Source organism: Prionailurus bengalensis, chromosome B2 (assembly GCF_016509475.1).
Source record: "Prionailurus bengalensis isolate Pbe53 chromosome B2, Fcat_Pben_1.1_paternal_pri, whole genome shotgun sequence".
Taxonomy (NCBI): Eukaryota; Metazoa; Chordata; class Mammalia; order Carnivora; family Felidae; genus Prionailurus; species Prionailurus bengalensis.
In genome coordinates, this window is record NC_057349.1 from 8,541,464 (window position 1) to 8,556,908 (window position 15,445).

Below are 15,445 nucleotides of genomic sequence, written 5' to 3' on the forward strand. Positions count from 1 at the left end.
ACCCCACTGTCCGTGCAGGAGAGAGTGCTGTATGCTTCTTCACAAGCAACAGGGCAGAAGGGACAAAATACACACTTTTATGGTTCTGATGAACTGTGTAAAACCATGCAAGGATCACGTGATTAGTCGTGGGGGGTTGATTTCTTCTTTTTTTCTGAAGAGTACCTGTAACTTTTCTCAGTCATCGGCTCTCTGTATCAGGGCACCATACAGTCTGCCTTCTACATTTTTCCAATACATCTCGTAAGTTAAAATCTAAGTATGAAATTGTACACCGAGGTTGCTTCTGCCCTCGCTGTACATATACAACACAGAGTTTTAATAAAAAACGTTTCAGAGATGTTATCTAGACCCATACTCTACCATTTCAGTGATTCACACTACTTGAAATTGACATTGTGGATGGATGGGTGTGGGATGGGATCTCCATCTCCAATATCCTCTCCAGGGATCTCTGATATTTCCAGCAATGGAAACACTAGAGATCCTCAGGCAGAGTACTTCGTTCTGGGATCTTTCCGACAGCAGGGTAGTTCTAGAAAAGCTACAAAGATGCCTCAGGGTAATTCAGAATCCAAAAAAAGGACAATGAGTTTAACCCATGAATAAAGGCAAGAGCCTATTCTCTAACACTTTGATGTGATCGTCTTTTCACCTCTCTACACCTCATGGATGCTGTTGAAACTGTTCAAGATGCAACAGATTTAAGAGGGCCACCTTTGTAACAACATAAAAGGCTAGCACTTATTGTGAAATTGTTGCCCAGTTAGGTAGCCACAGTAATTCCCCAAACCACTGAGTCAGCACTCACCCAAGTGGAGGAGAAAGAGAGGTGTTGATTCCTTAACCTCACTGAATCACATTAATGCAACAAACTATTTGGAAAGTGTTCTAGTCTATTCTGCACAACAGGATGCATGTCTCCACTTGGCAAAATCTTGTGCAACAGGTATGAATCGTACACATTATTTGCCACTGCCCTAGTAATAAGCAAGAGGCAAGAAATTTCACAGGTGCAACAATTTATCTGCAATTTTGAAAACATTCCATTCACCAGTGCCAACGTGCCCAAAAGGACTCTCTCACAGGAAGCAAGTTTACCTACAATAAGCTAGAATGAACGCAAAGGAGAGATACAGGGGAACTTAACAGACACCTAACATAAAAGTTCTCACACTTCAGCCTTGACCTCCATTCTGTTCAAGAGCAGGAAGTACTATGGATGGTACAGATCTGTCATTATTCTGCTTTCTACTTTGAAGGCTGTATATATTTAACGGTTACAATTACGAAATCCTAGAATAAACATGCCTTCTATTCACTGATTTGAATATTCGAACAATTAGCTGTGTTTGTTTGAATGCACACAAGGGTCTTTATTTCTAGTGGTTAGGATAATCAAGAAATGCCTAGAGGTGGAAAAAAAAAATTAGAAAGACATAAAGGAAAGATGAGGGAGGAAGGAGAAAGTAAATAGAACAAGAAAAAAGATTTAAAAAGATTTCTATGTAGTCAGGATAAGTCACTAATTGAAGGTGGAAAAAATAACTGCTCACAGTTTGTATAAAGCAATCATACCCATGTAGCACTTCGACATGGTACAAAGGTATATAATTATAAACAAGAAGATGGAAACAAAAAGTTGTATCTTAATTAAGAGAAACAACAGAGGAAAAAAATATGGAAAAAAATTATGGAAAGTAGGAAGACGCATGCCACAGATACGCCCCGATAAATGACATATCGCCACGGGGGAGAGCAGTGCCCCAGACTTGAGAAGGTTTCGTATGACCTTGGCCAGCCCTGCTATTTCCTGCCTTGTATAATCACAGAAGGCAGTCAACGTTTGGTGATGATGAGAAGTAGGGTTTTGAAGAATATAATTATGGGCTGCAAGTGTTTTCTGTGGAAACAAAATGATCATTCATGTCTAAGATTGTGTAAATATGCCTTAATTTTGGTCAACAGCAATTTCAACTTTAAAAACACAGAATCCCAAAACCACCTTAGACATCACAATTCTCCAAGTGATCTTCAGGGATAAGCGGGTAAAAGCAAGAACGTTCCAGATACTCTTCAAAAAATGCTACTTGGGAGAAAATTATCTACTCCGCGGTGACATGAGTTGGCCGATCTCCACATCGGGCCCAGCTCACAACCTCAAAAAGCCACATTAAAGGAGATTTAAGCAAAGCCAACGCAGTTTTCATCTACGAGGTCACGCAGAAAAATGATTGCAATGCGTGTTACCTTGGACAGACTGTGGCAATCTCACACAAATTAATGGTATTTTGTGAACAGATGGGAGGTGGATATAAGAAGAAACCACATCAAGGGTCCCTAAGGAAACTTAAAGGCTCGGAAAGCTTCAAAACTCTCGCCTTCCCTCTGGTACCTTTAATTGTGGCTACAATAAGTGCATTTTTGCCACATGCTTTCGAAAGAAAAAAAGAAATGGTTATTTTCTTAAGTACTAACAGACTTACTTCTCTTTCAGAAAATCCACCACTCTTTTGAAGTCGGCCACGCAGTATTCTCTTCTCATTTCCGTGAGTACAGAGTCAGAGGCAGACTGGACCGGTATGTGCAGAAAAGCATAGACTCTGGGATGATTAAGGATTTTTGCCATTTCCTTTAAAAAAAAAAATGGAAGGAGAAAACATTAATCATTTTAAGGAATCAGGTAATGGTTCCCTTCAGATCAACACTCACAAGGGCAATCAAATCAACACAGCTGAAAACAGACCAATCACCCAGGCTCTTCAAGTGAGTGTCGACTGGCAATACTCTCTGATGACATTTGGAAATTTAATGTTACTTTCAGAGGATTCCACGCAAGCGTGGCTTCCTCATGTTGATCGTCTCTGTTAGGTGACGAAACAAAGGTAAACTCATGGATGCCTAAAGAGGAAGATACTTTTGAGTCTTTCAAAATAAACACTCCCTTGCCTCAAAGAAGTTTTATTATTTTGCCTTGCTACATTAGCAGGAAAAACACCAAGAGTTAAACAGTTGAGGCTCTACAATCCTGTGGGCTTGGATAAAACCTCCAAATTTAAGGCCAGTCAACACTTTTTTTTTTTTTAATACCGAAAGAGAAGAAGGAATATGTAACTCACCTGTTTCTTTTTCAGCTAGTTAATGAACACGTATTTTCTGAGTATCTACTATGCAAAAGACACAGCATCACACAATGAAGCTAACCAGTTGACCGGCTGATAGCTAGATGTAGAGTGTGTAAGAAGGGAGGAACAGGAAGATGATCCAATTTTGCAAAGGTAGAGCAAAATGGAGCGAAGCAAATTAGGAAGCGCAGAGAGTGTCTTAAAATTCCTCAGAGGATACAAAGGTGGGCAGGGAAAAGAGTGATACAGGGAAAGTTGCGTGAATGTGACCATTTATGAAAGCAGTAAGAACACGAGACGGATTCAGTCCTTCTCCAACTGCCCCCTGCCACTGGCTCATCAACTGGAGCCTGGCGGAAGGGGGAGAAGAGGAGAAGAGGAAAAGAGAAGAGGGCGCAGGGGGAGAGGGCGTGTACAAAGAGACCAAGAAGTAAAAATGTTGAGAAAGGAGCTGCTGCTCCTTGATAACCTGCATGCAACCAGTGATTTTTAGCTTTTGAAATACTGCATTTTCCTATGTGTTATTTCATTTCGTCCTTACAACAGTATTTTGAGGATCTATGGAGTCTGAGAGCCAGCTAATTCTGTAGAGTCACCTCCTAGCTCTTTAGGGGTCAGTCATGCATATGTATTAACCATGCCCCGCGTGTCTCCACTTTCTTTCCACCAACTGTGAACATCAGGGCTTTTAGGAATGGACTCGGATCGGTCACCTTCTTAATAGCAGCCTAGTCGTTTAAAAAAATCATCTTGGACCAAGAAATTCAAATAGCCAAATAACAGGACTCCTTGGAATGTTCTATCCATACTTCCTCTACTAGAAATTAATAGGTATACACACCTTGTCTTCTATCTATCTGGAAAGACAGCTAGATACGTGTCCATAGAGACATATACATTAGAGCTGGAGTTGAAGACTTTCTTATTCAACAGAAAAACGAATGCCTAACATATTATCTGTTCACAAAACTGTCATGTTTCTTGGCTGGGTACTCAGCCAGTAGGCTCTTCAGCACGAGCGGCACAGGAGGCCGCGTCAGGCGACGCTAATCATCACACACCCTGCCGCATACAGGCTGGCCTTCTGCTGTGCTTCTCTGCTGGCCAGGTCTTTTGGGGCTGAACATCAAGATCCACAGTGTAACAAAAGTGTGTGTTTCCTAAAGGGGCAGGACCCTGCGTTGGCCAACCTTCAACATACCTACTGTGATAAAAAGTGACACTTTAACAAGGAACATAATGCAGGGAATGAAATTTCACTCTCCTTCTCGGTGCCTCGGTTTTCTTATCTGTAAGACAGGGAGAGTGGCCGACCCACCTTCTAGGGATACTGGGAAAATAAAATAATTCAGTATGTGTTTACATGTAAGCCCTCAACAGACCAATTTATCTAATACTCTTCTTTCTTCCTTGAATAGTTTCTAAAGTTCCTGGTAACACATTTTCATCCAGATTAATGGGGACCTGGGAATAGCTTCAATGAGCTGGTCCCTGTAACTAGTAAGTGAAGGAGGTTTAACCTGTGCTGATGTGCATAAAATAAATTAGAAAGCGGTTCCCAGCGAGCATGACCTTGGGCCAGAAAGGGGCGTGCAGTTTCTCTTGGAAACCCTCAGGGTGGCCTGCTACAAGCAGGACCCTGCTCCGGGTGAACTACTGGCCTGTCGCAGTATGACAACTTACAAACTGAAACGTTAATAGCAAACAAGGAGGATGAACGCGGTGAGTTTTTCCCGTGGGCTCTCAAAGTAAGACGGCCCACGAGTAATTACCCTCAGCTTCATGCTACAGGCCCAGCAATGTTTTAGAATGGTAGGCGCCAGAACACAAAATAAAAATAAACTTACCCCTTAATTAAAGTCTGTATTTCTCCCACTGAAAGAATCAGGACTTCACAGATTCATGTACCCCGAAGAGACAGAGTAGATATTTTCTGTTCTGGTTTTAGGTCTATTCCTTTTCTCAAGAACTCTGCATGTTGGTGAAGGACCTTTTGGTTTCTTCACCTTTCAAAATTCTTCCCTTATTTCTAAGGTTCAGCTTATTGTCACAGGTTCTCTGGAGCCAGAGATTACTTCCTCCTCTCTGATGCCTCAGCAACTGCTCCTGCTGTTACCCAAGTGCTTTCTTGGTCCCACCTTGCACCACGGTCATCGATCTCCAAGAGGGAGGCTCTCTGAGAGGAGGAAATAACTATCTTGCCCTTCTTGTTGGATCCCCACAACGGCTACTGCTAGGTATACAACCAAACATATAAATATAGATATGGGTTAAAACCACATGAACATACATAGAAAGAGATTAAATTTTTTTAAATGTTTATTCATTTGAGGGAGAGAGAGGCAGGGCACACGTTGGGGAGGTGCAGAGAGAGAGGGAGACATAGAATCCGAAGCAGGCTCCAGGCTGTGAGCTGTCACCACAGAGCCCGACGCGGGGCTCGAACTCATCAACCATGAGATCGTGACCTGAGCCGAAGTTGGACACTTACCCGACTAAGCCACCCAGGCGCACCCATAGAAAGAGATTTAAAATGTGTGTGCTGTTTGATAGGAAGACAAATGTTCAAATAGTAATGGTTGGACTCAAGCAGGTAAACAAACATATGATTGGCCAGCCTTAATTTCTGGAAGTGAAAAATTCTATGTTAATATATAAGTAAATATAAAGTAAAAATGAGGCATTTCATAGGTAGCACCCCCTCCTCATTGGGTTATATATCTAAAAATCAGTTGCAGCTTTAGGTTGGAATCACAATGCGTTTTCTTAGGCAAGTAGTTTATAAATGCAATTAATTTATAAATTAATTATAAATGTGGGGCCCAGGTTAACCAAAGGAATAAGTGGGGGGGGGCACTTAGTTCAAAATGTGGCTAACAAAAAAATGGCAGCCATGAGCAAACCCTGAGTTCTGAGCTGGCTGTGAGTCGGAGTAGGTGGGCAAGTATGCGAGTTGGTATGTGGGCACACGAGGGGTGTGTGTATGAGGAGCTGTGGTAGCAACTAGTATGGAAACAGTATCTCTTTTAATATAAGGTCACTTACACTTTAAGGGCTAAAGTATCAAGGCTGCTTAACATCTAGACGGTGACTACTTTAGAAGCAGGGATTACAGAATGGTTAACCAAATCAATGAAACAGTATTTCCACCCAGTGCTTTTCTTTGGAGCTCTCCTTTCACGAGCTGGTAATCGTCTCAATGTTTGTTAGTTTTTTTATGAAATTAAAAAGCAAAGAAAACGTAATGACTTGACAAAAACAGACCATTTTTATTTATTTATTTATTTAAAAAATTTTTTTTTCAATGTTTATTTATTTTTGGGACAGAGAGAGACAGAGCATGAATGGGGGAGGGGCAGAGAGAGAGGGAGACACAGAATCGGAAACAGGATCCAGGCTCTGAGCCATCAGCCCAGAGCCTGACGCGGGGCTCAAACTCACGGACCGCGAGATCGTGACCTGGCTGAAGCCGGACGCTTAACCGACGGCGCCACCCAGGCGCTCCAAAAACAGACCATTTTTAAAAGCAATCCTATAACGGGTACATCTTTAAAAGAAATGTGTCATTTCTGTTGCTCTGCAGTCATCAAATGAATCATCATATTCTGTCTGGTTTTAAATATGTGCACTACCAGTTTAACAAAGTCACTCAGCGTGTGAGTGCACAAAATGTACTAATACTTGTATTCAGATGTCTGTGCATTCATATTTATGGTTACCAGTCATAAAGTCTGCTCAGGTTGTAGCTTTGTTAGAAAGCATATGCATATTTAAAAAGCTAATCTTGACAGTGCTACATTGTTTTCAACTAACCTAAGACATATGAGGAAGCAAAAAGCAAAAAAAAACTTCAAAAAAGATAAATTAAACCATTCGTTTAAGCATTGCAAACAAAGCTTATATGAGATATCATTCACGTGCCATACAATTGACCTATAAAAAAAAGGTGTGCAATTATGTGTTTTTTAGTATATTCACAGGATGGTGCAGCCATCTAAAATCTAATTTTAGAATTGGTTCATTCCCCCTAAAACGAATCCCAAATCTTCCCATTTTCCCCTTTCCACAACCCCCTCCCCCCAGTCCGAAACAACCAGCAGTCTACTCTCTGGCTTTACAAATTGCCTACTCTGGACAATTCATATAAATAGAACCATCAGTCTTTTGGAAATGGCTTCTCTCACTTATAACGTTCTCAAGGGTCATTCATGTTGAAGTACGTAGGCTTTTTTTTTTCAATTAAATAAAATATAGGGATGTAGAATTTATTAAATATGCCATTTCGTACAAAAGTACCTCAAACGTTCTGAATATTTATTAGCTTGAAAGGTAGTAAAGCAAGTTTCATCCATACTTACGGACTTCTGCAACACAATCTAATGGCATAAATCTGACAGAGATTAGCTGTTACATATAAAATCTTTTTAGGAAAAACTACAACAGATGCAAAAGATGGAGAGGGAATGTTAAAAAATTCTTTAAAAAAACTTCCCTTAAAAAGAGAAGAACTGAGGGTGGGGAGTATAACTGATCATTTTTTGGTTCCTATTTTTTTGTTGTTGTTTCATTGTGGCAAAATATATGTAACATAGAATTTCCCATTTTGACTACTTTTGAATGTATGATTCCATGACATTAACATGCTTTCATGATGTTATATTCAGCCATCACCACTACCCATCTCTAGAACTTTATCATCCCAAACTGAAAACTCTGTACCCATAAACATCACTCCCCATGCCTCCCTCCCCCTGCCCTTGGTAGTCGTCATTTAGTTTCTGTGTATGAACCTGACTATTCTGCTAGGCACCTCATATAAGTGAAATCATTACAGTATCTGTCCCTTTTGTCTGGCTTATTTCACTTGGCGTAACATCTTCTACGCTCACCCTGCTGTAGCAATACTTTGCTATTCTAAGTATCTCTTCCAAGGAGCTGGGTGCTCCACTGTCAATGCCAGAGCACACTGTACAGGCTCCTATCAGCACTTAGTTCCCTGTCCTGTAATTCTGCCATACATGCTCACACCCCAAGGATGTATCTTATTTATTCCCTGCATCTCCCCATATCCTCGCTAATGCCTGGCCCTTAAATACCTAAGTTATAGTTGAATGAACGAATGATTCGATGAGCCAATTAATTAGTCAACATGAATTATTTTAGAGGAAGTCCTACAAAGACTTCTAGGTAAAGGTCAAAACAGCAATGCCTGTGTTCTAGGAGATCCTATTTCCGGAGTCACCTTCAATACTCCCAAAGTCATGTAAGTCAAGATAAAATAAGACCGGAGTCATATGTCATCCATTACTTCATTAATGACACCGTAACAGCCACTAAGTGAATTACCAGCACCTACATTTACTCTCAGCAATCTAAAAATAAATTATCATTTAATAGCAGCAGTAAGACAATTGAGGGAGCCTAAGAAGAGAACATTTCCAATCCGCATGTCCCAAGTGAGGAGGATTAGATATTGTGAACAGATTCTAATTCACATTTGATCTATAACTTAATTATAACAGGAAATTCACTTCCAAACTGCAAAGAGTTAACGTTTTCAGTATTTGCATTAATATAAGTTGAGCCCTCTGTTCTAATTAGCCTTCACAGAAATGTTAAAAGGACTTCAATGCTCCTTCACCATTACAAGGGTCATCGTCAATAATCAGACTTTGCATTACAAAGATAAAAATGTATATGAATACTAATGTCAGAATGCTAAGAGTTGTAATCACACACACATTTGTCTTCAACTGATGTTGCCATTGTTCTATTTCATAATTATCATTCCGCTCTGCTGTCACCAAGACATCAAGGGGGTTTTTATATCCTGTGGTAGTGATGGTTTCATGAATCTGTATGTATGTGAAAATTCATGAAAACTTGAACATACATGACTAAGTCAATTTTACTGTGCAAAATTTAAGACAAAACGGCAAAGAGGAAAACTCACAGTAAAATTTGTTGTGTTTTAAACACCATGTAACATGAACAGGTAATAGCTTAAAAAAACAAACGAACAATATACATATAGTTGCCTTGTTTTCTATTAAAACAAAACAACACTGAGTCTTCTAAACACTAAAAGAACAAATCAATACTTGATCGGTTTAATGGGGAAAGTGAAGTCTGATTACACCAAGCACTCAGCAAAGGCTGTCCTATCGGCTTCTCTCAAACCTGACACAAATAATTAAGGACTGCGACCGGGAGGCAGAGGTTGAAGATATATTTCTCATTTCTTTATGGTCTCATCATTCAAAGGCTAACTTCAGGTAACTTCTGTTTCAAGTGTTAGGTGGCATACTAAGAAGAATGTTCTTGTGGTTTAATCACTCCAGTCACAATTGCTTGGTATGGACTTGCTCACAGCAAGTATTTAGTCAACATGAAACTAACTTTCTGGGACTGGGGATGCAGAGAAGGACAGCAAACTCCTGGGCATCTTACAAACGTGCACACACAAAACTGCGTCCTCTGCAGATGAGCACAGGGCGGGGGGTGGGCCCTATGTGCATCTCCTCTGACCCCTCATCTCCTGAAGTGGCTTCCCTCCTTATGGGGATGTTACCATCTCTGCCTAAACTCAGGAGTAGCCACATGACTTGAACGGCCAATGAGATGTGGGCAGAAATGACAGGTATGACTTCTGGACAGCAGGGTTTCTCCATCTCTAATTTTCCCCTTCTTCTACGATCGAAGTTCAAACGTAGAGACAGCTCAAACAGAGCTTCAGTCAGTCCCTGACAGGCATTTAGCATGAGCTAGGAAATACGTTTTTGTCATTATAAGACAGTGTCATTTTTTGAGATCATTTGTCATACAGCATAACCTCATGCATCCCACTGCCACACTGTCATTTTATGGATGAAGGAAAGAACATTTTGGAGACATTTAAAATAATATGTTCAGGGGCGCCTGGGTGGCTCAGTCGGTTAAGTGTCTGACTTCGGCTCAGGTCATGATCTCACAGTTTGTGGGTTCGAGCCCCGGGTCAGGCTCTGTGCTGACAGCTGGGAGCCTGGAGCCTGCTTCAGATTCTGTGTCTCCCTCTCTCTCTGCCCCTCCTCTGCTCATGCTCTGTCTCTCTCTCTCAGAAATAAATAAACGTTAAAAAAACTTTTTTTAAATAAAAAATAAAGTTTATTTATTTATTTTGAGGAAGGGAGGGAGAGAGGGAGAGAGAGAGAGAGGGAGGGAGGGAGAGAAGGCGCACACAGGCACAAGAGGGACAGAGAGAATCCTAAGCAGGTTCCACGCTGTTAGTGCGGAACTGGACGGCAGGGCTCAATCCCACAAACCGTGAGATCATGACCTGAGCTGAAATCAAGAGTTCAACGCTTTACAGACTGAGCCACCCAGGCACCCCTGCAAAGTCCTTTTCTTTAAGCAATTTTCAATAAATACTGGGATGGAACTATAAATCAGTTACAAAGAGAGAAGAGGGGAGGAAGAAATTAACTCGTTACATGGGCAACAGAAGATTTCATTCCAAATGGAGTTCAATCTTCAAGGATAAAAATTTTCCAGGCAAACCGCAAGTGGTAACACATAACCTATCCCACTGTCTTGAGACACAAAGCTGTATATTTTGTACAATAATCTACCAACCTATTATATAAATTGCGCTTTTTGGTTTTTTTTTGCCTAATAATATCGATTATATCTTTTAAAGTACATTTGAGAAAAATAAGAAATGCACTTGGGGACCACTTAAGGTTTCCATACCTATTTACCCTTTTATCAGGTATACCGATTGTAACATTCTTTCTTGAAATCGTGTTAAAGAGGGAATTGTTCACTTGAGACATTTGGTTTATAGATCTTATGAAGCTGTGCTCGTTACACACCTTTGGAAAAAAGATGCATAAAGTAATTAGCATACATAAAATAATTTTAAAAACCCACTTTAAAAAAAATAAACACTAAAAAATATTTTCCTGTATTATCAAAGTAATACGTATTCATTTTTGAGATTTTTGGAAAACAAAAATAGAATGGGAAAAACTGATAGTTACAACAATCACTGTTAAAAAAGAGAAACATTACTCTTATTATCATCTTAAAACAATCAAATTATAAAATTATATCCGATATTACCCAGGGGGGTTTAGAAGAAGTGAAATGACTTTCAAAGACCAAGATATTAAGCTAATAATATTCCTTAACAAAACATCATTCCTGTGAGCTCAATTTTTTCCAAAATGAAAGAAAACCTTTCTTCTAGGCAGGGTCCAAATCACCCAGGCACTTAACACTCCAGGGGCTCATAAAGCTGCCACATTAGCATAACAGGAGAGAAATCTGAATATGGGAACAACAAACAAAGGAGAATCAGAGATAACAATCAGCAAAACACCTTAGCATCATTCCGGAAGAAGTTACTACCCTTAGAACAATGTTGTCCAGGGAGCTACAATGAGAGAGTGAACAAAATAAATAAGAAAGAAATCTCTTTGTTCAAGAAGAACATAAAAATGGGAATGAAAGTAAAAGATGAGGAGAGGGACAGACGGGCAGTCCTTCCCCCACTCCCAAAGGGACTGTAACGCGAGGGAGCTCTTCAAAGATCTTCAAGACCTTTGATCTTAAAAGCATGCATCATCGGCAGTCATTTATTTAGAATGATTATCAGGGGCACCAAAAAACGTTCTCAGCCCTCTGCAATCACAATGCCATGAGTGGTGCAGCAGCAGTAGTTAATAGTAACAATAATAATAATAATAATTATAGTAATAATAATAGTGATGGTGATGTGAAAAATATAGCAGTTAGCATCCTCATGTACTAGAGGCTGTGCTAAGTCACATGCCTCAAATGTAAACTTCTGAACAAATTAGGAATTAGTTTTACTGCATCTAAGACTGAGAGAAGTTAACGACCTTGCGCAAGGGACACTGGCAGAACGGGATTGGAAACACTGGCACCCTGCCCCTGGAACCAGAATATGCCACCAGACCTACACCTCTTTGGTATTGGAGACATTTCGAGTTAAAGGCAATGGAGAAGCAGCAGACCCAGGAAAAGCACCAAAACACAGGGCCTTTGTTTTCCTTTTGAAAAGGCAATTTCTATTTATAAAGGAAATTTTCATTTTTAAAGACGGAAATTTGGAAAAAAGAAAAAGATACAAATATGGACACTTCGGACCAGGAAGAGGAGAACATTTAACGATTCTCATGGGAGACAAAAAGTAAACTTAGATCTGCATTGCAAACCTTCCTAAGGAATCCTTGTTTACTTTTCCTGGCCACCTTCTTTTAACTGGTCTCCCTCACACAAAAGCCCCAAATCCCTTTTGTTTCAGCCCAGGATGGTATACAGACTCAAGTCCCATACACAGGGTTGGTGACTGTCAGGTGCTTCCGCAAGCACACATGATGATGCATTTGTTGATCGACTTCTGTTTTACTCTCACTAATCTGTCTTCGGCCACTCCCAGAGAGAGAACCCCTCCCAGAGAGACGAGGATGGGTGGAGGAAAAGATTTTTCCCCTCCCCTACGCACTGCTGCATCAAAAGTGCCTCACAAAAGCATCGTTCCTGCAGACCAATGTGTGCTTCTCCCTAAACCTAAAATTATTCTTGAGGAACAGCACAAACTAACTCACATGAAGGTGTTAACAATAATTTCTGGGCGTGGGGCTGGACAGAAGCCTTGAAGAGGGATCTCTCTAAAACAAGACTTAAATCTCTCTCTCTCTCTCTCTCTCTCTCTCTCTATATATATATATATATTAAAGTGGATTTAAATTTTAAGTTGCCTATTTTCCTTATATCAGATTTATTAGAAATGTATGGATTTTTTCAAATGTGTCAAAATGCATAAATTAAATAGCTCCTATCACATTACTTGAAATTAGATAATAAATGGGATCTTTGCAGTCTTTTGCTACTGAGCAGTATGAAATCTAAATTCAAACTGATAAGTGGGTATATAATTTTTATAGGGCAACAAGGCAGGGCTCCTCCTGGTTCCTCCTGGTTCCACTTTGATTGTTTTCACTTGGTAAATCTGGCTTCGCACATCAGTTCTTTAATTGGAGCTGAACTGAAAGCATTTGCAGTGACGGCGGGGTAGGCTGGCTTGTCGAAGAACACCCCGTCAGAATATTCTGTTATTCTAACCCGCTGCTTTTCTAAGCATCGTGGCTCCAACGTTACAGCACCAGACAGACTGTCTAGAACATAAAGATCAGGAAAAGCTTCTCTTTCATGAAGCAAATTCACCTTTTAAGACTTGAGCTAATTTTTTACTGGTTTGTTTTGTTTTTAATTTTTTCAATGTTTATTTACTTTGGAGTGGGGGTGGGGTGGAGGCACAGAGAGAGAGAGGGAGACAGAGGATCCAAAGCCACTCTGTGCTGACAGCAGACAGCCCGACGTGGGGCTCGAACTCACGAACTGTGAGATCAGGGCCTGAGCCCAAGATGGGAGGCTTAACCAACTGAGCCACTCAGACATCCCAAAGTTTTGTTATTTTTTAATCAAATGGAAGTTAAAATTCAGTGAGATTGAAATAAGATTTCTTCAAATTAGAGACGAAAATGAAGATTTTTATCAAAATCTTCTGTCAAAGCCTGTGCCTCTACAAATATGCAAAAAATAGGCTGCACCTTTATTGTAAGTTTCTGCCTCATGAGAATAGAATTTGATACAGAAGTGTTTTCAGATCTTGAATTTTGCCATTTTTATTGGACGAAATTACTTTAACAAAATGACAATCAGGCTTTGTACTTCATCTTTCCAAGGATCAAACAGGTCTTGAATGTATATTATCAACCCATTATGTTTACCCACCTTCAGAAGTGGAGTAACATGGATCTAGGTAACAATGGTTCAGGAGATACTAAGGCACCAGATTACATGCTAAGAATTTTCTTCTGTCTTAGGTGAGAAAAATGATTTCCAAATCAAGTACTCTGCCTTCTCCTTAATATTTCAAAATTCGCTAGAGATCGAGAATATAGAAGACAGAAAGGAAAAGAAAGAACTATGTCAAAGGTAAGTCTAACAAAATGCGGAATATGCTGGAGTGACCCAGGATGGAGGGGAAAGGTCTATCTAATGTTAAATCATTTCTCTGTTCCCATCCTCACAGGACTCTAATCTCTCCACAGAACTACCCAAAGGGCACAGTTCAGAGGACATCTAGGAAGAACCGGGAATTACTCTGAAAGGTTATCAAGAAGAGGAGTACACGTTCCAGATGAAGAAATGTATCCCAAGCATCCCATGAGTAAAATTAACACTCTGGAATGTCTTCTGAGTGAAATGAAGGAAGGAGAATTCAATACTTTAGAGGTTTAAGGATTACACATTAAAACTACTCATTAAAAGCTAAAAACAAATGGGATTCTCCCATCCGGGTGTTTAACTTTATTTTTTCCTTAATAGACTTTTGAGTGACTTTCCACAATTGCTGGCTATATAAATGAAGTTTATTAATTTTTTTTATTATTTTTTTAACGTTTATTTATTGAAAGAGAGAGAGAGAGACAGAGCACAAACAGGGGAGGGGCAGAGAGAGAGGGAGACAGAATCCGAAGCAGGCTCCAGGCTCCGCACTGTCGGCACAGAGCCTGACGCGGGGCTCGAACTCACGAACCAAACCGTGAGATCATGACCGGAGCTGAAGTCAGATGCTTAACCGCTTAACCAACTGAGCCACCCAGGCTCCCCTAAATGAAGTTTGAAAACGAACTTTATATAGATGAATGGATAAAGGAATGTGGTATATACTGTTGCATGCGCGCACACACACACACACACACACACACACAGTAACATATCCAGCCATTAAATAAAAAAAAAAGAAATCCTGCCACTTCCAACAGTCTGAATGGACCTTGAAGGCATTATGCTAAGTGAAATAAGCCAGATCATAAAAGTTCTCATCACAAGGAAAAAAAAAATTTTAAGCATGTGTGGTGAGGATTGTTAACTAGATTTATTGGGGTTATTTCACAATATATACAAATATCGAATCATTATGTTGAATGCATGAAACTAGTATGTTACATGTCAATTATATCTCAATTTTAAGAATGATTGTGGTGGTTGGACAACTACACAAATTTACTAAAAATTATCGTCAAACTGTATACTTTATTTTTTATTTTTAAACTGCATACTTTAAAACATAAGAGTATAACATTCAAGCTTAAAATGCAGAAATTTAGGTATAAAGTATCTAAAGTTGATGTTTGCTTAGAGGCATATACCAGGTCACTGAAAAAGCCAAAATAAGAACTGTGTATACCAAAATAGAGTTTGTTGCACTTAAATACATTGCCCCCTGGTAAAATTAGCTGCTAATA

The 15,445-nt window shown here is 39.8% G+C and overlaps 1 protein-coding gene across 3 annotated transcripts in view; it reads right to left on the minus strand.

Moving 5' to 3' along the window:
* The window catches only part of CDKAL1 (CDK5 regulatory subunit associated protein 1 like 1), a 659,261-nt gene that overhangs the window by 221,225 nt on the left and 422,591 nt on the right, over window positions 1–15,445 (minus strand). For all 3 annotated transcript variants that reach the window (XM_043590714.1, XM_043590715.1, XM_043590713.1), the window contains one exon: window positions 2,487–2,632. In XM_043590714.1, coding sequence (XP_043446649.1) covers window positions 2,487–2,632 — 146 coding nt within the window. The remainder of the gene's footprint in view (window positions 1–2,486; window positions 2,633–15,445) is intronic.